This window comes from Aquarana catesbeiana, linkage group LG04, assembly GCF_042186555.1.
Source record: "Aquarana catesbeiana isolate 2022-GZ linkage group LG04, ASM4218655v1, whole genome shotgun sequence".
NCBI lineage: Eukaryota > Metazoa > Chordata > Amphibia > Anura > Ranidae > Aquarana > Aquarana catesbeiana.
Genome location: NC_133327.1, coordinates 652,307,575 through 652,331,194, shown reverse-complemented (window position 1 = coordinate 652,331,194; position 23,620 = coordinate 652,307,575). Strand labels below are relative to the sequence as shown.

At 42.6% G+C, this 23,620-nt stretch overlaps 1 protein-coding gene across 1 annotated transcript in view; it reads left to right on the top strand.

Moving 5' to 3' along the window:
• The window catches only part of ABCG5 (ATP binding cassette subfamily G member 5), a 55,897-nt gene that overhangs the window by 14,805 nt on the left and 17,472 nt on the right, over positions 1 to 23,620 (top strand). The window contains exons 3-8 of the mRNA XM_073628466.1: positions 7,908 to 8,029; positions 9,229 to 9,365; positions 11,370 to 11,468; positions 16,760 to 16,892; positions 17,579 to 17,718; positions 21,834 to 21,963. Coding sequence (XP_073484567.1) covers positions 7,908 to 8,029; positions 9,229 to 9,365; positions 11,370 to 11,468; positions 16,760 to 16,892; positions 17,579 to 17,718; positions 21,834 to 21,963 — 761 coding nt within the window. The remainder of the gene's footprint in view (positions 1 to 7,907; positions 8,030 to 9,228; positions 9,366 to 11,369; positions 11,469 to 16,759; positions 16,893 to 17,578; positions 17,719 to 21,833; positions 21,964 to 23,620) is intronic.

Below are 23,620 nucleotides of genomic sequence, written 5' to 3'. Positions count from 1 at the left end.
AGCAAAACACATCCATAGCGCAATAACGTATGATAAAAGGTTTTTAATAGAATAAAAGAATTGCACTTACAATTTGGCAGAAAATAATGTGGCATGAGAGGTATCATACACAGCAGCGGTGTCTCCGTGTGCCGCGATTCACTTCCTGTACTGCAAAGCCCGTCCGAGAACGTGATGACGTCACCGTCGTAGGCTCCCCCCTACGCGTTTCGTCACGAATGGACGTCGTCTGGGGATTGGCCGGGTGACAGGTCATCACGCTTGGGCTTATAAATACATAGGAGACGCCATTTTAACTATTGGCAAATGTAATGTGTATAATGGAGATGAATCCAAAGGGGCCATATTAGCTTCTGGCCATTAATGGTAAACCCATGTATAGACAGGAAGTGACAGGAGGCAACATCGCCATCTTGTGGGAATAAAGGAGATTTGCGGGTAAGGCTTTGCATAGGAAGAGAATAGGGGCACAACAGATACACTCGCCATAAATACATGAACATAGACAAACTCATGTCTGATCCCCATAAAAAACTCAACATGGGTCAAAACAAATCAGATGGGGAGATAGGAAAAAATTAAAATATATGTTGATAACATAATCTTAATACTGAATAAAAGCTTAAAGACCCAAATTAAAATAAAATGAAATAATAGGGTAAATGTAGAAGGTAACAAACCGCCTATCATGCCTATCACCCATCATGGCTGAACTCTGTCCCTCAAAGCCAATTTCAACGTATAAGACGTAATTGCACCAATCTTTCAGATTACCACTCACAAGCTTTGGTACTAAAACAACGGTTTTTGGACAAAGGGTATCTGGAGAATGGTATTGACATCACTATTAATAAAGTTGCCACTATGGACCAGTCTCTGATGCTGAATGGAAATAGAGAGCGTAATCCTGGGCTTACTAACAAATTTGAATGGTCCATGATTACAGGCTATTCCAATCAGCATTACTCTATTAAAAAAAAATTTCGGAAGCATTGGAGCATCCTTCAGAATGATCCAATACTCCGTACAGTTATTCCAGATAAACCTGTTTTGATTTATAGAGGGGCTCCCTCCCTAAGACATAGTGTGGCCTCAAATGTTGTAGATCCCCCGCGAACAATTTCTTTTTTTCAAAATATGAAAGGTTTTTTTCCCTGCCGCAGATGTAAAATCTGCCAGATTAATTCCTTCAGGGGTAGAAAATGTGAAACCTTCAGTTCAACAGTTACAAACAAGGTATACAACATAGAGTCCTTTATAACATGCTCTACCCAGTATGTTGTCTACTTAATCCAATGTCCTTGCTCAAAGCAGTATATTGGACGCACTGAACGCGAGTTACACGTGCGTCTTTCAGAACACGTTGCTAATATCAAGCGAGGATTTACAAAACATAACCTCTCTAGGCATTATGCTAAATACCACAACAAAAAATTAAAAGGTACCTTGTTTTTGGCCATTGACAGAGTACGTCCCCACTGGAGAGGAACTAACATGGTTAGATCCATCTCCAGACTTGAAACCAGATGGATCTTCAACATGCTATCTTCCAGACCACAAGGGTTAAATGTGGAGTGGGATATAAACTGCTTCATTAACAATGCATGATAGGCGGTTTGTTACCTTCTACATTTACCCTATTATTTCATTTTATTTTAATTTGGGTCTTTAAGCTTTTATTCAGTATTAAGATTATGTTATCAACATATATTTTAATTTTTTCCTATCTCCCCATCTGATTTGTTTTGACCCATGTTGAGTTTTTTATGGGGATCAGACATGAGTTTGTCTATGTTCATGTATTTATGGCGAGTGTATCTGTTGTGCCCCTATTCTCTTCCTATGCAAAGCCTTACCCGCAAATCTCCTTTATTCCCACAAGATGGCGATGTTGCCTCCTGTCACTTCCTGTCTATGCATGGGTTTACCATTAATGGCCAGAAGCTAATATGGCCCCTTTGGATTCATCTCCATTATACACATTACATTTGCCAATAGTTAAAATGGCGTCTCCTATGTATTTATAAGCCCAAGCGTGATGACCTGTCACCCGGCCAATCCCCAGACGACGTCCATTCGTGACGAAACGCGTAGGGAGGAGCCTACGACGGTGACGTCATCACGTTCTCGGACGGGCTTTGCAGTACAGGAAGTGAATCGCGGCACACGGAGACACCGCTGCTGTGTATGATACCTCTCATGCCACATTATTTTCTGCCAAATTGTAAGTGCAATTCTTTTATTCTATTAAAAACCTTTTATCATACGTTATTGCGCTATGGATGTGTTTTGCTTTCTATTTCCAGTCATGATCGAGTGTTAAAGCTACTGGTCCCGCTCTGTATCTGTGGTTTTGGGAGACCATAATCCCTATGCTGGGCGAGACTGCTGTAATAGCAGTCATCGCCGTCCGGTAAGCAGACCTTACTCACACACTCCTTGGTGGATCATCTATTTCTTATCACACCTCTCCTGGACGAGGGTTTTTTCTTTTTGTGGACTCTACTATTATGTTTTGGACTATTACACATATTGTTTTTTATATATACTTTTTCACACGTATTTGTGAACAAAGTTTGCTTTTGATTTATTGATTTTGCTTATGTATCTACTGACTGATATGATGTCACTTGGTGGGTTCTTATGTATATTTTGTTGAATAACTCTACCTCTCTTAAAACTCTTTTTCATCTAATAGTGCATGAACACGCATACCCCTCTATATCTTTGAATTTGAAGTATAGGTGTAATAAACAAGAAGTGTTGTGCATAATAATATCTAGAATGACTTATATATCATAATGCGGTTGTTTTTAATGAATTATCAACACACTGTGTGTGATGTTTACTACATTGTACAATAAAGTTTTGATAATTTTATAAATAAGTGACTCTGTCTCATGTGGGTGCCAGTAAAGTCCAATCACAAGCAAGGGCAGACATCTCAAGTCTCCCGCGAGCCGCGGGAGTCTCCCGCATTTGGCTGCGGGCTCCCGGACACCCGCGAGTGCAGGGAGATCTCCCGGCTGTGCCTGTTACTCAGCCACCCGACAGACAGAGCAGCCCAAACAGGCGAATGGAGTACAGCCGCTCTGTCTGTGGCTGAGTGACAGGTGGATGTAAGGCTGCGAGCTGAGGCAGAGGGGGGACAGCCTATACTGCTGTCCTCAGTTTGCTTAGGCTGTCGCACGGGTACTTTTTTTTTCAGCCTTTTTGTACAGGTCAGTTCTGTAATGTAACTATCTCTAACCCCCGCTGCTTGCTCCTTGCTAATGTACAGCCTCTTCTCCAGCCGTCCAGACATTCTTTTCCTGACACTTTACAAACAATAGTCCCCCACTCCCCTCCCCCCTCCCAGTCTTCTTCTCTGCAGACATTTCACCTTCACACAGGTGTGTGCCCCCCCACCTTCACACAGGTGCCACCCCACCTTCACACAGGTGTGTGCCCCCCCACCTTCACACAGGTGCCCCCCCACCTTCACACAGGTGTGTGCCCCCCACCTTCACACAGGTGCCCCCCCACCTTCACACAGGTGTGTACCCCCCCACCTTTACACAGGTGCCCCCCACCTTCACACAGGAGTGTGCCCCCCACCTTCACACAGGTGCCCCCCCACCTTCACACAGGTGTGTGCCCCCCCACCTTCACACAGGGCCCCCCCCCACCTTCACACAGGTGTGTGCCCCCCCACCTTCACACAGGGCCCCCCCACCTTCACGCAGGTGTGTGCCCCCCTCATACACAAACCCTATAACTGGATGGAATCCCCCAACCTGCACACCCCCAACACTGAATCTTTACTAGTTAAAGCGGAGTTCCGCCAAATTTTTTTTCTCTTTAAAAGTCAGCAGCTACAAATACTGCAGCTGCTGACTTTTAATATATGGACACTTACCTGTCCAGGGAGCCCGCGATGTCAGCACCCAAAGCCGATCTGTCCCTCGGCTCCGGGTGGAGGTGCCGCCATCTTTGGTAAGGGAATCAGGAAGTGAAGCCTTGCGGCTTCGCTTCCTGGTTCCCTACTGTGCATGCACGAGTAGCGCTGCACGATCCCACTGCTCCCTGCTGTCTTCTGGGACCTGTGTGTCTCCTAGAAGACAGCGGAGGGGGGGTGGAGGAGGGGCCGGACATGGCGTAGGTCGCCGCAGATACTGCGGCTATCTGTGCCTGGAAGTGAGAGCAAATACCTGGATTAGACAGGTATCTGCTCCCTCCTCCCCCCTAAAAGGTGACACCAGAGGGGGGAGGGTTTCCGAAAAGCGGAATTTCCATTTTTGGGTGGTACTCCGCTTTAATGGAATCTCACCCTCTGCCCCTCCCTGACAGACAGACTATTTGCTTTAATTATACTGTGTCTATTCCTCACCAGCCAACAGTATTCCCAATGCCCATCCCTCACAAATCCTCCTCCTTTTTTTTATCCCTATACAGACCACAATTCCCCCAGTCTCACTCCAGTTCTTCTCTACCCATCCCCCATCTCCTACCCACCTCCGCCCCCCCTCCGCCCCCCCTCCTCCTTCTCCCTTACCCCATGGTTCCCATCTCCACCCCCCTCCCCATTTTTTTCAGGGGGGGGGGTGATCTATGATCATATGATCACTCTATCAGCAAAAACATAGTGATCCCATTCACACTGAAAGGATTAATTAAAAACAAATAATTGAAGACTTTGACCTGCAGGTGAACACTGCCATTGTATTTGCAGTGCCATCAATTTGAATTGTAAGTGTAATTGTTCATCATAAAAAAAATCTAAAACAATAGGAGAAAGCAACAAAACATTCTTGCACATTTGTCAGCTTATAAAAAGAGTATTAGATAAAAGTCTAAATTTCCTTAAAAATATTCAGTATATACAGTATTTAGGTACAGTATACTAATTGTTAATAGAATTATTCTCAAGTTAAAGTATAATTAAAGGCTAAACTTTTTTAGTTTTGGACAGAGTGGAAAGGGGTTTAATTACCTGTCAGGTTTTTATCGCTGGCTGTCTTTTTAGCTTAACGCGGAACTTCAGTCATTTTTTTCATCTTTTCATCTATTAAATCTTCTGCCCTTGTTGTTTTAACTTTGGATAGTAAACCATTTTTTTCTGCCAGTAAATACCTTATACAACCCACTTCCTGTTTCTTGTCCGGTAAAAAGCCTAGGCTTATGACATCATGCACAGCTCTCTCTTTCTCTCTGGTGAGAGTTTGCCAGGAAGGGAGGGGGGGGTAAGTCATGAGAGGGCCAATTAGAGCTGCAGAGCTGGAGGTGTGCCTCTGTGTGTCTGTGTAAATCCAGGAAGTGAATAGACAGCAGCTTCAGCTGCCCACAGTTAAAATGTTTGCGGCCAGACTCAGTGGAGGGAGATTTCTGCAGCATTATTTGGCAAGTACAGAATCACAGTATATATAAAATAATTTGCAAAGTGGTTGGAGGGAAGCTTCAGAATGATGTTTTTATTACAGATTATATGAGCCTCTTTAAAGGGGTTGTTAAGGCAGTGCACATAAACAGTATATATGTAGTATATACTGTATGCCTTTTTAAAATTCATCTTATCAATACCTTATTTATTCTCCCCAATCAGCGGTCACGTGACCGCCCACTGCTCTCTCCCTTAGATGTATACACTACAGAGGGAGGGCCTCCCTCCCTGAGATCTCCCTCTGACGTCTGCCAAGCAGTCATGTGACCTCCCTCTGTAGTATATACATCGGAGGGAGAGAGCGACGGGGCGGTCACGTGACCGCTGATCGGGGAGAATAAATAAGGTATTTAGACGATGAATTTAAAAAAACGGCATACAGTATATACTACAGGTTATACTAGCAGTGGGGCTGGCAGTGCTTGTGAGCAGTAATCTTTGCACTGCTCGGAATGTTGCTACAAGGGGGAGGGGCGGCTCACACACAGAGCTGACAGGCAGGGAGGGGAGGGGGGAGAGAAGAGGAAAGAGGAGAGACAGGAGAGCTGCGGATGACGGAGGCACGTAAACTGACCATGGTGTCAGGGCTCAGCAGCCATGAGTAACCATAGTCAGTTTACAGAGGGGAGGGCAGAAACTGGCAGGATCAGCCAGGTTTTTTAAATGATACAGGGGGCCAAATTACACAGCACAAGCACTGTGTTGTTATTCATGCTTTAAGGGAACAGGATCATTTTTTTTTTTTTAGGGTAACAAACGCTTTAAGAATTTAAACCCCCGTGTGTTTTTCATCTTTATCCCTTTCATGACTAAGCCTATTTTTGAAATGTTGTGTTTACAAGTTAAAATCTGTATTTTTTGCTAGAAAATTACTTAGAGTTTCCAAACATTATATATATTTTTTTTAGCAGAGAATCTAGAGAATAAAATGGCGATTGTTGCAATATTTTATATCACGCGGTATTTGTGCAGCGGTGTTTTAAATGCAAATTTTTGTAAAAGGGAGATTTTCATGAATTTTAAAAAATCCAAACAGTAAAGTTACCCCAATTTTTTTGTATGATCTGAAAGATGATGTTACGCCGAGTAAATAGATACCAAACATGTCACCCTTTATAATTGCACGCACTCGTGGAATAGCGACAAACTACGGTACCTATGAATTTCCATAGGTGACGTTTTAAATTTTTTTTTACGGTTACCAGGTTTGAGTTACAGAGGAGGTCTAGGGCTAGAATTATTGCTCTCGCTCTGACGATCGCGGTGATATCTCACATGTGTGATTTGAACACCGTTTACATATGCGGGCGCGACTTCCGTATGTGTTTTCTTCGCTGCGCGAGCTCGCGGGGATGGGGGCGCTTTAAAAAAATTTATTTATTTTTTTTATTTTTTAAAATTTTTTTTTATACTTGCAAATTGTGTTTAAAAAAAACATTTTTTTTTTTTTAATTTTATTGCTGTCACAAGGAATGTAAACATCCCTTGTGACAGTAATAGGTGGTGACAGGTACTCTTTATGGAGAGATTGGGGGTCTAAAAGACCCCTGATCCCTCCTTTGCACTTCACAGTATTCATATCGCCGAAAACGGCGATTCTGAACACTGTATATTTTTTTAAAACAGACACCATTGGCAGCCGAGTAAATGGGAAATGACGTCATGACGTCGCTTCCGTGTTTACATTGAGAAGGCTGGAACAAAGCCGCCCACAGTTTCGTTCCAGCCCACCCCCAGCCGCTGAAGGCGGCCGATTGGACACCGGGCTTCCCGATCGCACGGGAGGCCCGGTAAGAGCGGCGGGAGGCGGCGGGAGGGGGGGATGTCCCCTCCCGCTCCTCCGGTATAACAGCCGAGCGGCTTTTAGCCGCATCGGTTGTTATATACGGTTAGCCGATCGCTGGCTCGAAACAACGGTACCGGGATGATGCCTGCAGCTGCAGGCATCATCCCGGTATAACCCCGGAAAGCCGAGTACGCAGATGTGCGTACGGTCGGCGGGAAGGGGTTAAAATACATTTTAATATAATTTTAAGAATTTACTTCTAATTATGCGGGGAACATGACTAACACCTTTATACATCTTGCTGCATTCATAGTTAGCACTAAGTCCGCATTAAAACTATTATATATGACCACTGGGAACAATGGGCATTTAGCCTCCCTACTCTGATCATACCACCCAACTCCAAACAGTTACTCCTCAAAATTGTTAAACTCCTTTTCAATTTGCACAACTATGGCCATATCTCAGTAAATTACCCATTTGCGGTAAACCCAGGAGACTGACATGTTTGGGGTTAATTTAATAGAATATCCATGATGGATTAATGGTTTATTTTTGTTATTATATTAGCATATATTTGTTAGGTTCACTTGATTGATATAAATTCCTGACCCCTTGTACCTTAAGGCCACATGATAGATGTGTTTAGATTTATTGGAGATTATTCCATGCTCAGTTATTGCTCCTTCATTCTGTTCTTAGAGAGCGAGCTGGGCCATGGTGGGATATACAATCATATTACAACAAATGGACAAGGCAGATTTTAAGGAATGTCTCCTTTCACATGGAAAGCGGTCAGATTATGGCAATATTAGGAAATTCTGGTAAGTGGAAGATTACCCTTTTTCTATTTGATGCTTAATAAACTTATACTGCCCTATAGTGCAATACATAGAGTTTAACGTGACCACACATTTTCGTAGGTTTGAATAAATTGGGTAGTATTGAAAGCTTTTGTTCATTAATGTTTTTTTTTTCATTGCTGCTGTCTGTGTTCACTTAGGGGGGGATTCACCCTCCCCATTTCTTTCTGTAGCCATTGTTACAGCGATAGAATGCAGTGGAAAATCCAAAATGTTATGCCTGTCACTGGAACAGGAGGTGAGGAGAAATGCTTTTAAATGGGGACATCTGTTCCGGTGACAACTGTTGATCATTTCAGCTCACTTTGGAGAAATTTACCCTTGTTGTGTCTTGTGTTCCTGGACAAGAATTGAAGGGAAATCTCCCCTGCAGGGTCACAGACAGCACAAGAAAATTTCTGACAAAGGTTGTAATCATTGCCTTTTTATAAAAAATTAAAAATAAAGGTTTTGGGTTTACTTTTACAGTACAGTAAAACCTCAGATTGCAAGTATTGCGGTTTATGAGCGTTTCACAATACGAGCTGTTTTTTTTTTAAATCCTGACTCGATTTGCGAGTGCTGTCTCGCAAGAGGAGCAGGATTCCAGCCTCTGGGGTGAGCAGTACCACATGTGGCCAGAGGTGGGGGGGGCGCCGGTGACACTCAGACGCTCGGAGACCACTCGGAAACACCCTGCGACACTCGGAGAAACTCGGTTCCCAAGTGTCTCCGAGTGTCTCTGAGCATCTCCGAGTGTTTCCGAGTATCTGCGGCGTCCCCCTCACCTCTGGCCACATGCGGTACTGCTTACACTAGCAGTGACACTGGAACTAATTATCTGAGTTTCCATTGATTTCTATGGGGAAACTCGCTTTGATATATGAGTGCTTTGGATTACAAGCATTCTTCTGGAACGAATTATGCTTGTAATCCAAGGTACTACTGTACTTTAAATATGGCTTGTTAGAGGGTTTAAAGGGTTCAATTCTTCAACTTAAAATAATTCAACTCATTTTGACTTATGTGTTTAGAAACAATAAGGAATATCATACGGCCACTGTTTTAAATTAAAAAAAAATGTATTGAGACGAAAAATGTATGTATATAAAGAAGAAATGTGAACGTTGTTAGTTGGATGTCCCATTTAAAAATAAAAAGTAATCACCAATTATTTTAAGGCTCTGGAAAGACAACGCTTTTGGATGCTATCTCTGGGAGGATAGGAAGAAAAGGTACATTGCTCGGTGAGGTTTATGTGAATGGGTCCCAGATAAGGAAGGAACAATTTCAAGATTGTTTTTCTTATGTCTTACAGGTACAGTACCATATTCTGAAAATTAGAAAAAGAAACATGCAAACACTTGTCAATTTATAATTAATACATTCTTGAGTACACAACACATGGAAATGCAATTATTTTATGAAATATGAACTGCTAAATACCTTTTCTCATCAGCAGTATATAGCAGTCTTGTGACTTCTATCAGTGTCTGGTTAAAGCTTATAGGAGGAGTTTTCATTCTACTCTGGCTGTCCTATGAGGCTGCAGGACCCCTGACACTCTGTATGGACAGTGCTGATTGGCCCTGTGCTGATCACATGCACCCTAAAAGGAAAAAAAAAGTAAAAATACACACCAAACTGAGCATGTGCAGAGTGCCTCCAATGTTCTGTTCTATCAGCAGATAGATTGGGGACAGTGGAATAAGGGGAGGATCAGAGAAGACAGGATCAAACAGCCTTTTTGCACAATGCACAGAATTAACCCCTTAGGTTCCGCAGTGAGGGTAACAAGCATGCTTTACTGCATATACAGACTGATTTTACTGCTGTGGGTTTAGTAACACTTTAATGCATTTAAAGTGGATGTAAACCCAATGTCATCCTTTCTAAATTACTGCCATAGGGGTTATCTATAAGGATATACATGCCTCCTGCATGTATCCTTACCTGTCAAATGTCTCCCCTCTGTCTGTTATAAGAGCCAAAAAACTGCAGATTCTGTGGGCGGGTCTGTTGTCTGGAGCTCGGTGGGTGGAGTCGTGATGTCAGTAGACTCCCCGCCCACCTCTACACTCCCCTTGTCAATATGCATTTTCTCCTGTGTATTTCTTACACTGAACTTCTGCTATGATCTCTAACATCCAGTGAAAAGACAGGAAAGTAACCACATGACTTCAGCATGCCAAATCATGCTGAGGTGTGGAACAGCCAATCCTTGCAGAGCTTCTGAAGAAAGGAGTGGGGGAGGGAATTAAAAAATAATGCATGTCTTAGGCTAGTGCACGAGATGTAAATCACCTGTCACTCACAGCAAGGGGGAGGATTTGACAAAGTTTTTCTCTGTTTGTCAAGATTTATCTCACTGAACAATAAAAGAGGATTGCTCAGAGCTGGATTAACTATTTGTGACAAGACTGGGCTCAAATTATAGCAAATCTTATGCTCTACATTATGACATAAAAAAAAAAAAAAAATAAAACATTTTCGGGTTTACATCCACTTTAACCTTAATTTCATTCTCTTTCCAAAGGTTATCAAGGCTCTAAATGGTCATTTTGAATAATATTATTTAACTGCAGATGACCTGACTTTGCTACGGTGGCGGGGGGATCTTTTTTTAGGCTTTTTATATGGGGGGGCAAACTGTTCACATGTGTGTATGCTGAGGATGTTATGTTTACATATGTGTGGAGTTTTTATAGAATTTCGTTGTAATTTGCTTTGCAATGACAATAAAGTATTTAGCTATCCATTTATCTATCTTAATGGTTGAAATTTCACCATAATCTCCAAATTTTCACAATATTTTCATTGAAATCCAAACTGTTAACTTTGCCTATTTTTAATAGGCGTGTATACTCATATAGATGCCAATCCCCTTTTGGTTCAAAAATCTACAATTGTTTTCCTACCAAAAAAAAAAAAAAGAAAGAAACAATTTCAGGTTTTAGCATTAGAAGTGATTCTTCTCCATTTTTACAAAACAATGCTTATTTATTTTTTTGCACTATTGTATATGTTTTTTGCTTTTATTGCTCTTCAGTTAACTCTTTAGAGTGGTTATTTTCAGTTCAGAAGTTTAACAGACTAAAGAAAGAATAGAATCATACTGAAATAAATTCTGTATATTACTGCTGTTTTGTTAAAAGAAAAACATGTAGAAATGTTGAAATGTCATTACTCTCATACACAAACAAAAATTAGTAAATGCAACCATATTCAATAAACCATACCATATACAATAGTGTATCATATTTAATATACAATGTTTAAATTTTTATTCATGGATTTGCATTTTTTTTTTTACATTTTGCAGCATGACAGTCTGCTTGCTTATCTGACGGTTCGGGAAACCTTGACCTACACAGCTTTGCTGGCACTTCAAAAACACTCTAAAGATGCCATAAAGAAGAAGGTTGGTTTCTGACAATTACCCTAGTGCAGTGGTTCTCAACTCCTGTCCTCAGGACCCACCAACAGGCCAGGTTTGAAAGATAACTGAAATACATCACAGGTGATATAATTTGCTGCTCAGTGATTGCAGTATTCTAGTCTGCATCTCCCCAAAGTAATACTTAAAGTGGAGTTCCACCCATTTAAAAGTCAGCAGCTACAAAAAGTGTAGCTGCTGACTTTTAATAATCAGACACTTAGCTGTCCCACAGTCCAGCGATGCGGGCGTACGATGCGGGCATACAAAGCCTCGCTTCTTCCCCCCTCCTCTCCACGGCGCCGGCATTCTAACTGTGGGCGCCTGGCTGTGACTTCACAGCTGGGCGCGTACTGCGCAAGCCGCGCTGCATGCTATGAATGGCTGGGCATTCTTCTGGGACCTGTTTGCAGGGAGGGAGGGGGGAGAGGTGATCTTCCTTCCGGGGCCACGGCACCAGGGGAGGAAGTGGGAGCTGGGTGCCTGTAAAAACAGGGTACCCCCCCAAAAAAAATGACATGCTAAATGTGGCATGTCAGGGGGTCACCAACACTTAAAGCGGAAGTTCCATTTTTGGGTGGAACTCTGGTTTAAAAATCTGGCCTGTTAGTGGGTCCTGAGGACAGGAATTGAGAACCACTGCCATAAACAGTGGTAAAGTATACTGCATGTCTGCTTACACAGAGGCCAAGGGGGGTTATTAAAAATGTTTGACTCAAAGCTGCAACTCTTCTTTCAGAATAATTGTTATTTTATAGTTTGAAAGATTTTTTTTTTAATGCCTTGCACCCCCTAAGTCAGTGATGGCGAACCTTGGCACCCCAGATGTTTTGGAACTACATTTCCTATGATGCTGCACTCTGCAGTGTAGTGATGCATCATGGGAAATGTAGTTCCAAAACATCTGGGGTGCCAAGGTTCGCCATCGCTGCCCTAAGTGATACCAGCTTGATATACAGGGTAGTAGTGTATGTTTTAAAGCTTTAAAATCTTTAAAAGAAGATGCCAAATTCTGTCTATAGGAGAACATTGTGTGAATTGCCTTCATCTATTTGCTTTTATCAGCAATCAGTAGAACATAAGATGTACAAAACCACAGAATCAGCACTGGGACAGTAACTTCCACTTCCTATTGTCTTGAAACATATCCTCATTTGGTGGGATTTTTAAGGCAATCAAACATATTACTTATAAAAAAATCATTTATTGAAAAATGGTATCATTTAAAATTGTAATGACAAGAAAATTGAGATTGTAAAATCTTAACATGAACTCGAGTCAACATGTCATTTATCAAAGATAGTATCCAAGATTGGTATCCCCCATCTAGAGGCTAATATTCCACCCTGTTGATACATGGATGGATGAGTCCAGTAAGGTGGGAGTATTTAACGCGTTTCAAAGTATAGGTACAATTAACTTCTTCCTCAGGGATATTACCACATCTGCAATGCAAAACAATAATGCTTACAGCATTGGTATATACCAAGTGAGTGCTTCTCCACCAATCAGGACAATGCTCTGTATTTTTTTCAATCAATATAAGACTTCCTTCGATAGGCCGAAGTGCAGAGGTAGGCAAATGATTTCCACATCAGCCAATCGGAGAAAGCCTTGTATTCATTAATAAAAATACAAGGCTTCTGAATGGTGTAGAAGCAACTCAACTCTCTTAAATTCTGGTAGCAAACAGATTGTCGCCCTTACTGCGGCTAACAAACACAGCTAATGTTACTAGTGTACGTAACGTATTCTACTACAGTCCATTACCACATAAACAGCGGCCACATTATGGCCCAAATTAACATTTTTTAAAAAAATCTTTATTTATAAGCATATTGAAAACCCAATGATACATCCTGAGAAGCAATAGGCTCTAGTACAATCCAATGACCGAAGTGAGGAACTAGTCTCCAGGTGTCCAGGCAAGAGTAAATAGCATATAAAACCCAGACATAGTATATAGTATCTAGTACAATGACATTTAAAACCAAATGGTACAGAAGGTTGTGCGAAAAAGAAAGGAATAAATGATAATAAAGGCCCAAGCAAGGTGTCTACTGCCTGAGCCTCCTGGTTCCATAACAGACTGAGAAGTACAGAGCCTGAGCAGGAAGAAAAGCAAGAGAAATAGGAGAAAGAGGCTGGAAATAAGAAGAGGAAAGAACATAAAACATAGTAGATCTGCAACCCCTTAGGGTGGGGGAAAAACAGCAGGTTCAACATTGAAAACCTTAATCCAGATGAAGTATCATAAAATATGTGTTAAAAGAAATGATAAAGTGTGCATATTACAATTCACATCCAAGAAAAAAAAGGGCTTCACACCATGTTTATATTTGTCAGAGGTAGTGAAATGAATCCACAACTCCCAAGTCTCATAAAACTAATAATATTTATCATCACATTGATACCACCATTCCTCTGCTGATTTGATTTCTTGTATCCTAAGGAGCCACTCTCTCACTGTGGGGGCTCCTGAGGATTTCCAACGCAAGGGTATCAGGCTTTTGCCAGCTTTTAGGAGGTGGGGTATCACTGACCGTTTCCAAATTAACTATTCAAAAGGATATTAAAGCTGGAGTTCGACTTTCAGACTTCTGGTCTTGTTAGTGTGGATTACTAAAGATTTGTGAAGGAAATGGTCAACACAAGAGACAAGAGAGGCAGGACGCAAACATCCAGTTTTGATTATGAGTTTTCCTCCGAGTTATTTTATTGGGTGCCTGAAATTGCTTTTTTTAAAGTGATTGTAAAGTCTTGTTTTTTTTTGTTTTGTTTTTTTTAAATAACAAACATGTTATACCTACCTCCTCTGTGCAGTTGGATTTGCACAGAGCAGCCTGGATCCTCCTCTTCTCAGGTCCCTCTTTGCTGTTCCTGGCCCCTCCCTCCTATCGAGGGCCCCCTCAGCCAGTAGCTTTCTATGGGGGAACCCAAGCCGAGTCACTGCTCCGTATGTCCATTCAGACACCACGCCCTGGCCTGGCCCGCCCCCTTTCTCCCCTGTTTGGCTGACTGACTTTGATTGACAGCCGCAGGAGCCAATTAGGAGGAGTGTCCTGGACAGCTTAGACTTTCGTGGACATCGCTGGAGAGAGAAGGGACTTAGGTAAGTAATTAGGGGGTGCTGGGGAAGCTGCTACACACAAAAGTTTTTTTTTTTTATCTTAATGCATATAAAGCATTAAGATAAAAAAACCTTCTGCCTTTACAACTCCTTTAAGTCATTAAACTTTCGTTCATTTATAAAACCTTCTGCTTACAGTACCTACTGGTATCAGCTGACTCTATAAACATCTCAGTAGATATATTGCTCTGATAAATCTGAATATGAAACGTTTTCATTAGGAGGGGATCTACTTATGTCCTTATCGCTATGAAATTACTCAGCCATAGGTCAATATGGGGAATGACAGATGGCGGAGTAGCACATCCTATAGTCAGGAAGGGAGTGTAACAATCAGGTGATGATGTAAGTTACAATGTAAATGACTAATAAACAATACTTTGAATTCATAGTCATAAATCATAGGATTAAAGGAAACCTGTCAAGAGAGAAACATGGAGTTATATTTTCTGTCTTGTGCTGAGGGATACACCACATGTATCATTGCTGGCTGTCTTTAAAAATGCTAGTTGCCTGACCATCTCTGTCTTCAATACTCTTGCGTATCAATGACTTGAGATGTACATACAGTAAGCAAAGATGGAAATCTAAACTCCTGCCCTGAATACCTTCTCCAGGCCAATGAATTTTGAAGCCACTGGATCAATATAACAGCCAGGCAAATATTATTTCCATTTATAAAAAAAATGTGTTGCGCTTTATGATAAAATAAATCAGTCCGAGTGTCATGGGTATAACACTAGTGTATTGCCTTCATGGTCAAAAATATATAAGTGCAAAAGTTCTTGTATGCCAGCACCATTACTCAGCTCCTCCACCTTGTGAATAAACCACCACCAAAGGTTTGGATGTACTCTTACCAGATGGTGTTGACCATCTGTTATGGAAGGTCAAAACAGGCTAGTATGACTTATATGCTCCATCCACATTCACTACTCAGCGTTAAGAAGATTAAGAAGATGAGGGAGACCATCCAGACTTTACATGGAAAAACGATACTCCTCTTGTCTCAAACCATAGGGCCGGATGTCATGTACCTAGGAGGACGCTACACGAAGATACGCATCAGGCGGAGCTAGTACTGTGCTGTCATCATGCAGAGGCTCGCTGGACGAAACTGCGGCCGAGCTCTCCATCCGGGATAGTACCAATTACATGATCCCTTGGAGGCTGACCTTTGAGGATATCCAGATGGCGCTCAGAGAGTAGAGAGAAAAAGCAAAGGAGAAAAAGAACATTAGGCCTCGATAGGAGGGCAAGGACCTGTCAGTGTCCTTTTATACTGCACTCAGGATCTGTTACTGTCCTGACTATACAGCAAACTTCTCTGGGAATTTGTGTTCTGTTCTGCCCCGGTCACCTGCACAAAAGCTCAGTCACTGGCAGTGGCGGCCGGTGGTATTTTTTTTGAGAGGGCGCCAAACATTACCACCCCCCTGGTCGGTCGGTCAGCAATTCCCCCGAGCTTCACCGTCGGCTTCGCTTGTTCGTCGGCGGTGGTGACGGCTTTCCCTTCCCCTGCTTTCTACGGGCATCGCGGCGGCTTACGTTTCCTCCCTCCTCCTCAGCGGCCAATTGGGACTCTTCTCTTTTCAGCCAATCGGAAAATGGGTCTCAGACCTGCTTCTGATTGGCCGGATTGAGGATCAGTGTTTCAATAGCGAATATTCATTTCCTGCTGTAACACCTGGGTGGGTTCCTAGCGCAATGCTCTGCCCACCCTATTTTGAAGCCTATTAAAGCCTCTGGCTCTAATCAGGTGCTTAAAAAAAATGCCCGACGTCCTGAAAGGGACCGGATGCATGAATAGGGGGTGGCGGCTGTGGATAGAGGGGGCGGTGCTCGGGCGCTCCTAATGGATGGGCCGCCTAGGGTTATGACTGTTGGTATAAATCTGCTTTGTGTGCACCAAATGCCTTTTGCAATCTAGATATTACCTCAAGCCGTAAAGTATCTGCATAAATGGTTCATTAGGAAAAATAAAAACAAGATCCCAGAAAAAATGGATGAAAAAAAGGAATTACACCTGTCTGATATTTGTGGAAGTACCTATCAAATGTAATGTACACTGCACCTGCTCTTATGCCTCACCTGACCCCCCTGTTAAACTGGATGATGCAGTGTGTTCTTCCCCTATGTGTTTCAGGTTGATTCAGTCATGGCAGAGCTGAGTCTCACTCATTCTGCAGACACAGTAATAGGAGGACGTGTTTTCAATGGCATTTCCAGCGGAGAAAGACGTCGGGTGTCCATAGCAGCCCAATTGATTCAGGACCCCAGTGAGTATACCATTATATAATGCATCATTTCCTATATAAACATGGGACTTGCTATTTCTGATTGAGGAGCAAACATAGGGCTGTCATCCCCATCCTTCTTTTACTATGTAGTCTCTACAACTGGGGTAATCACCGCTGACCTCCAGCTGCCCTTCTGTTGATTGAACACAGCTTGCTTGGCAGGGGTGCCATTAACAGAATGCCTTCCATTTTTCTCAATGAATGCCAGGCATGCTCTGATTGGATTAGATGGAGATTGTCACGTCACTGTCCCACCTTCCATTTTGTCCAATCAGAGAAAGCCTTGCATTCATTGAGAAAAATGCAGGGATAATTTACTGGTTATAAGTGTATACTCGTGCTGTAACCCCTTTGTAATATAAATCTATCTATCTATCTATCTATCTATCTATCTATCTATCTATCTATCTATCTATCTATCTATCTATCTATCTATCTATAGATATATATTCTGCAGACTAATACATTTGGTATTGATGCTGTGCTCTAGATAGCCAGCAAAAGATAACCGACACTCATTGTCTGCCATAGTATTTTTTAAATTATGCTAATTGTGGCGGAAATTAATGTAATCACACAGCATAATATGGGGTATAATGAGTATCGTTGATTTCCATGCTTCACATTCCCTTTATTTCACTCACTGACTCCCCTGTCTCTCATAGAAATAATTTTACTCGATGAGCCAACTACCGGTTTGGATGCAATGACTGCAAATCATATCGCGTTACTGCTTTCTGAGCTGGCTCGAAAGGATAGGATAGTGATTATTTCCATTCACCAGCCACGATCCGAACTGTTCAGAGTGAGTAAATAACAATTGTACATTTCCTGCCTTGATTCTTCTCTACACCCTGATATTACTATGGGAAGTGTTATCCGGGAAAAGCAAAATCACATGGCAGCTAAACAACCGTTCTTTGCTATGTTTGCTTAATCATAATAATATAGTTTGCTTTACCACCATTATTATTTGTATTTTGGTGAATATTTAGAGAATGTTTCTCCTTGGCAACAAACATGAAACGGCAGTTAAAATTTTTTATTTATGTTATTTCTTTAGTTGAAATCCAGGCTAAAAATATTGTTTAAATACAGGTCGTATGTATTCTTTCTTTATTTTTTATGTCCTTGTACATTTTACAGATCTGTGAAATAATCCAGCAACTTCTTTTCCTCTGTGTAGGAGTTTCCTAGAGGTTGGGTTCACACTGGAGAACACAGCGGCTCACAGCAGGGGTCCGGTACGTCTCCATTCACCGTTTCAGGTCCGATTTCAGCCTGAATTTTGGGCTGAATTCGAACCTGAAACAGACCGAAAGATGCACAGGACTCCTCTGCAATTTGCACCGGAGCCACTGTGGAGATGTGTGAACTGGCTCCATAGAGAGCCGGTCACAATTTCCTGCTATTCGAATTGAATGTGGAGAAAACCACATCCAATTTGCAATAGTGTGAACCCAGCCTTAATAAAGACTGGTCACTGCTGCTCTCTCTCCTCTCCTGGTCTTGTTCCCCCCCCCTCCTGTAGTTTTCTGTTGGTTGCCTGAAGTGGATGGACCTCCTGGGTACTGCCCACAGCTCTGTTCTCTGTATAGGCCAGTGGTGCTCAACTTTCTTGATATGGGATGCCTCAAGTGCAGCCCCTGACATCACCAAAGGGCCACACTGTCAGGGCTGGGCTCAGCCCTTCCTTCTCTGAGCTGGCCGCTCAGCTGTCAGCTAATTGCCAGCTCCTATCTCTCCACAGTGACTCACCTGTTGATGATATCCTGCTCGTCAGTCCTGCCTACTTAAGCCGTCCAGCCCAGATGATCTCTGCCTTCGCCTTGGTCACATCTCTAGAGACGCTCTCCTGTGTTCCTGTTAAAGACTTGCTTGGCTGACATTTCTTCTGGCTCCATATCCTGCTTGCTGTTCTACTACGCTCATCTCTGGCTCCCTGACGTTTTGGCTTGTCTGACTATCCATTCCGGTGCCTGAACTCTGGCTATGTTTTGACTACATTTACTCTGTTTACCTTTTTTCATTATTATTATTAAACAAGTGAGATTTAACTGTACTTCTGTCTCAGTCTGATTCATGGTTTCTGACAGTAGGCGAAGGCCATGAATTCAGAAGATGCAGTCAATCCACTTGTTGGTAATATTTTTTCCAGATTGGATGAGCAGGATCACCGCATGGATCAGTTTGCCATGACGTTACAAACGTTCCTGAGTCACACGGCTCACCTGGAACCTCCCACTGTGGCTGCTCTGGTACAACCTGTGTTGCAGGCCGTCCCTGCTGCTGCTCCACTCCTCAAGTTTTACCTCTATAAGAGGTATGTCTGGTTCTGCTCTGCTTCCCCAGCGATTTGGGGGTGATCCAGTCCAATGCAGAGGGTTTCTCAACCAGGTTGAGATATACTTTGAGATGCTGCCCCAGGCGTTTCCCACGGACAGAAGCAAAGTCAGTTTGTGATATCTTTGCTTTCTGAGAGAGTCTTGGCCTGGGCAAACCCTCTATGGGAGATGCAAAAAGCTGTTGTCTTGAGTTACCCTGAGTTTGTGGCTTCCTTTTAAAGGGTATTTGATGTTCCCGCACGCTTCGCTTCTGCTGCCAAGTGCCTCATGTCCATCAAACAGAGTACGAGAACTGTTGACGATTATGCCATTGAATTCCATACTCTGGCAGCAGAGGTTGCTTGAAACAATGAGGCCCTCCTGGCTGCTTTTTCTCATGGTGTCTCGGATACCATCAAGGATGAGATAGCAGCCCAAGATAGACCCACTAAGCTGGAGAAGTTGATCACATTTGCCATCCTCATTGACTCCAGACTCAGAGAAACACTCTCTTTTAAGGAGCACTTGCAGAAGCCTCCTGTATATTTGTCTCCGAGCTTTGCAGTCCCACCCTTGCCTCCCTCACCTCCCTCACCTCCCATGCCTCCTGGTACCAAGTCGGTCAGTGAAGATGAACCCATGCACTTGGGCTTCATGCGTCTCTGTGGATGAGAGAACCTTTAGGAGGAGGGAGTGGCCAGGCAGGTTACTTTTTGAAGTCTTGTCCTACCCGTCCAGGGAACGCCCGAACCTTGAGGTCCTGTCATGGACAGACCTTAGGTGGCGTTGTTTCGTCCCCAGTTATCCAGAAGGATAAGCCCCTGGTTTCGGTTACCCTTTCTTGGGCTGAGTCGTCCATTGAGATACAGGCTCTAATCGACCCTGGGGCTGCAGGCCTGTTCATTGATGCTGCCTTTGTATCGAAGCACTCGATTCCGCTGCAGCTGCGTGACACTCCACTTGCCATTGAGACTCTTGACAAGAGACCTCTACAGCCGGCCCATGTGACTCATGAGACTGTTCCGTTGTCCATGGCCGTAGGGGCTCTTCACCATGAGATAATCAAATTCCAAGTTATTTCTTCAACTAAGTTTCCGCTGGTTATTGGTTATCCTTGGTTACAGAGGCACAACCCTTCTTTTGATTGGCTCCGTGCTGAGGTTCTCTCCTGGTCGCCACAATGCAGTAAGACATGCTTCCAGAAGGTTGCCAAGTTCCTGTGCACTTCTTCCCTCTCCTCCCTGCCGGAGGAGTACCTCAAATTTTAGTGATGTCTTTGACAAAGGTCAAGCTGATAGTTTGCCTCCACACCGGTCGTATGATTGCGCAATTGACCTTCAACCAGGTGCCATACCCCCTCATGGCCGGGTTTACCCTTTGTCAGTCTTGGAGGATAAGGCCATGAAGGAATATGTTGCAGACTTTCTCGAGGTTTCATCTGCAAATCCTCATCTCCTGCTCTTGCTGGTTTCTTATGTGTGAAGAAGAAGAGTGGTGAACTGAGACCTTGTATTGATTATAGGGGTCTCAGTCATTTCACGGTTAAGAATATCTATCCGATTCCATTGTTTATGGAGTTATTTGACTGCCTCAAGGGAGCAACGTTTTTCACAAAGCTTGATTTGAGAGGGGCATACAATCTTGTGAGGATTAAAGGGGTTGTAAACCATTGTGTTTTTTTTACCTTAATGCATCCTATGCATTAAGGTGAAAAAACACCTGGCAGTGACCGGCCCCTCAGCCCCCCCCCCCCCGTTTATTTACCTGAGCCCTGGAACTTGACCCGACAGGGACTCGCTGTCTCTCTGCAGGGGGATCTCGGCTCTTGATTGGATAGATTGATAGCAGTGCAGCCATTGGCCCCCACTGCTGCCAAATAAATCCAATGACGCGTGTGCCGGGGGGCAGGGCCGACAGTACTTCCGTCTTAGTCTGATTCATGGTTTCTGACACACACATAAAATTCAGTGAATATTCAGTATCAGAGACAGCACAACAGGATATAGTCAAAAACTATGGGCATGATACAGGAGGTAAGAAACTGCGGACATATGACAAGAGATGATCAGAGACTGTGGACATGATACAAGAGATGGTCAGAGACTGTGGACATCATACAAGAGATGATCAGAGACTGTGAACATCATACAAGAGATGCTTCAGGAGACTTTCAAAGACCTGGATTTACTGAGGGCAGATCACGGCAGATTAATCTGTTTGAATTATTTGACTATTTTACCAATGAATTGGACCAGAGAGGTACTGTGGACATAGCATATCTTGATTTCCACAAGGAATTTGATATAGTTCCACATAATGATCTAATACAAAAGTTATACAAGCTAGGACCTAACCCTTGGTTGATTCAGTGGATATGCAGTTGGCTAAAGGATAGATACCAGAGTGTGGTTGTGAATGAGGTTCATTCAGAAGGGGAGACATGATTGAAAGCTTTAAATACATGAATATACAGTGTTATGAAGTATTTATATCAAGTTGATCCTTTTTAAATGCATTTTTAAAATTAGCAGAAGCTACAACTTCACTCATCAAATTTCCTCTTGTTAATGAACATTTCTGATTTGTAATTGAACAGATTTTTGATAAAATTGCTATCATGAGTTGCGGAGAGCTTGTTTTCTGTGGTAACCCCCAAGAAATGATTACGTTTTTTGACGACTGTGGATACGAGTGTCCAGAACACTCCAACCCATTTGATTTTTTCGGTAAGGGAAAGTTTTACATATTTATATACTTGAACATGTACAGTGCAAGATTTTAACATAGAACATTTACCTATTTACATAACTGCTAGACTTGGGTCCAAATTTCTGCGCGGCCAACATAAGCTATGGCTTAGGGTGACAAAACCTCCAGCCATCTGGGCATCATTCTGATGACATTCAGAGACATCTTTTCATGTACAATAAACTTAAATAGGAGATTCCTTTTATGGGATTTTTGCCTAGGAAGGTTAGTGTTTGGTGCGGTGGACTCTATCACAGGAGAGCTGAGAATGCAAACAAAGGTTTAAAAGGCACCTAGATCCAAGCATCCTTTAACCACTTGACCACTGGGCACTTAAACCCATTCCTAACCAGACCAATTTTCAGCTTTCGGTGCTCTCACAATTTGAATGACAATTACTCAGTCATGCAACACTGTATATGACATTTTTGTCCTTTTTCCCACAAATAGAGCTTTCTTTTGGTGGTATTTAATCACCTCTGTTTTTTTTTATTTTTTGCGCTATAAAAGCAAAAAGACTGAAAATTCTGTAAAAAAATGCATTTTTCTTTGTTATGTTAAAAAATTTGGCAAATTAGTAATTTTTCTTCAAAAATTTTGGCCAAAATTTATACTGCTACATATCTTTGGTAAAAATAACCCAAATCGGTGTATATTATTTGGTCTTTTTGAAAGTTATAGAGTCCACAAGCTATGGTGCCAATCTATGAAAATTTATCACACCTGAAGTACTGACGGCCTATCTTACTTCTTTTTATTAAGGTATTTAGTAAGAGGCATGATGAGTTTTTTGAAGTTGTAATTTTTTCCCACAATTCTTTGCAAAATCAATCCCCCCCCCCCCAAAATTGTCATATTAGCAGGTTATTTCTCACACACAGCATATACATACCACAAATTAAACCCCAAAATACATTCTGCTATTACTCCCGTGTATGGCGATACCACATGTGTAAGACTTTTACACAGCATGGCCATAAACAGAGGCCCAACATGCAGGGAGCACCTTCAGGCGTTCTGGAGCATAAATTACACATCCAATTTCCTGACAACCTATTACACTTTTGAAGGCCCTGTAATACCAGGACAATGGAAACGCCCCAAAAATGACCCCATTTTGGAAAGAAAACACCCCAACATATAATCTATGAGGCATGATGAGTCTTTTGAAAATGTCATTTTTTTCTAAAAGTTTTTGAAAAATGTGGAAAGAAAATGAAAACACATTATTTTTTTTTACACAAAGTTGTCCATTCATACAATATATCTAACACATAGCATGTACATAGCAAAAATGACACCCCAAAATAGATTTGCCTACTTCTCCTGAGTTTGGTGATACCACATGTGGGAGACTTTCACAGCCTGGCCACATACAGAGGCCTGGTACGGCTGGGTACTGCCGAGTATGGCTGGGTACTGCTGAGTACTGCTGAGTACGGCTGGGTACTGCTGAGTACGGTTGGGTATGGCTGGGTACGGCTGGGTATTGCCGAGTATGGCTGAGTATGGTTGGATATGGCTGGGTATCACCGAGTATGGCTGAGTATCACCGAGTATGGCTGGGTATCACCGAGTATGGCTGGGTATCACCGAGTATGGCTGGGTATCGCCAAGTATGCCTGGGTATGGTTG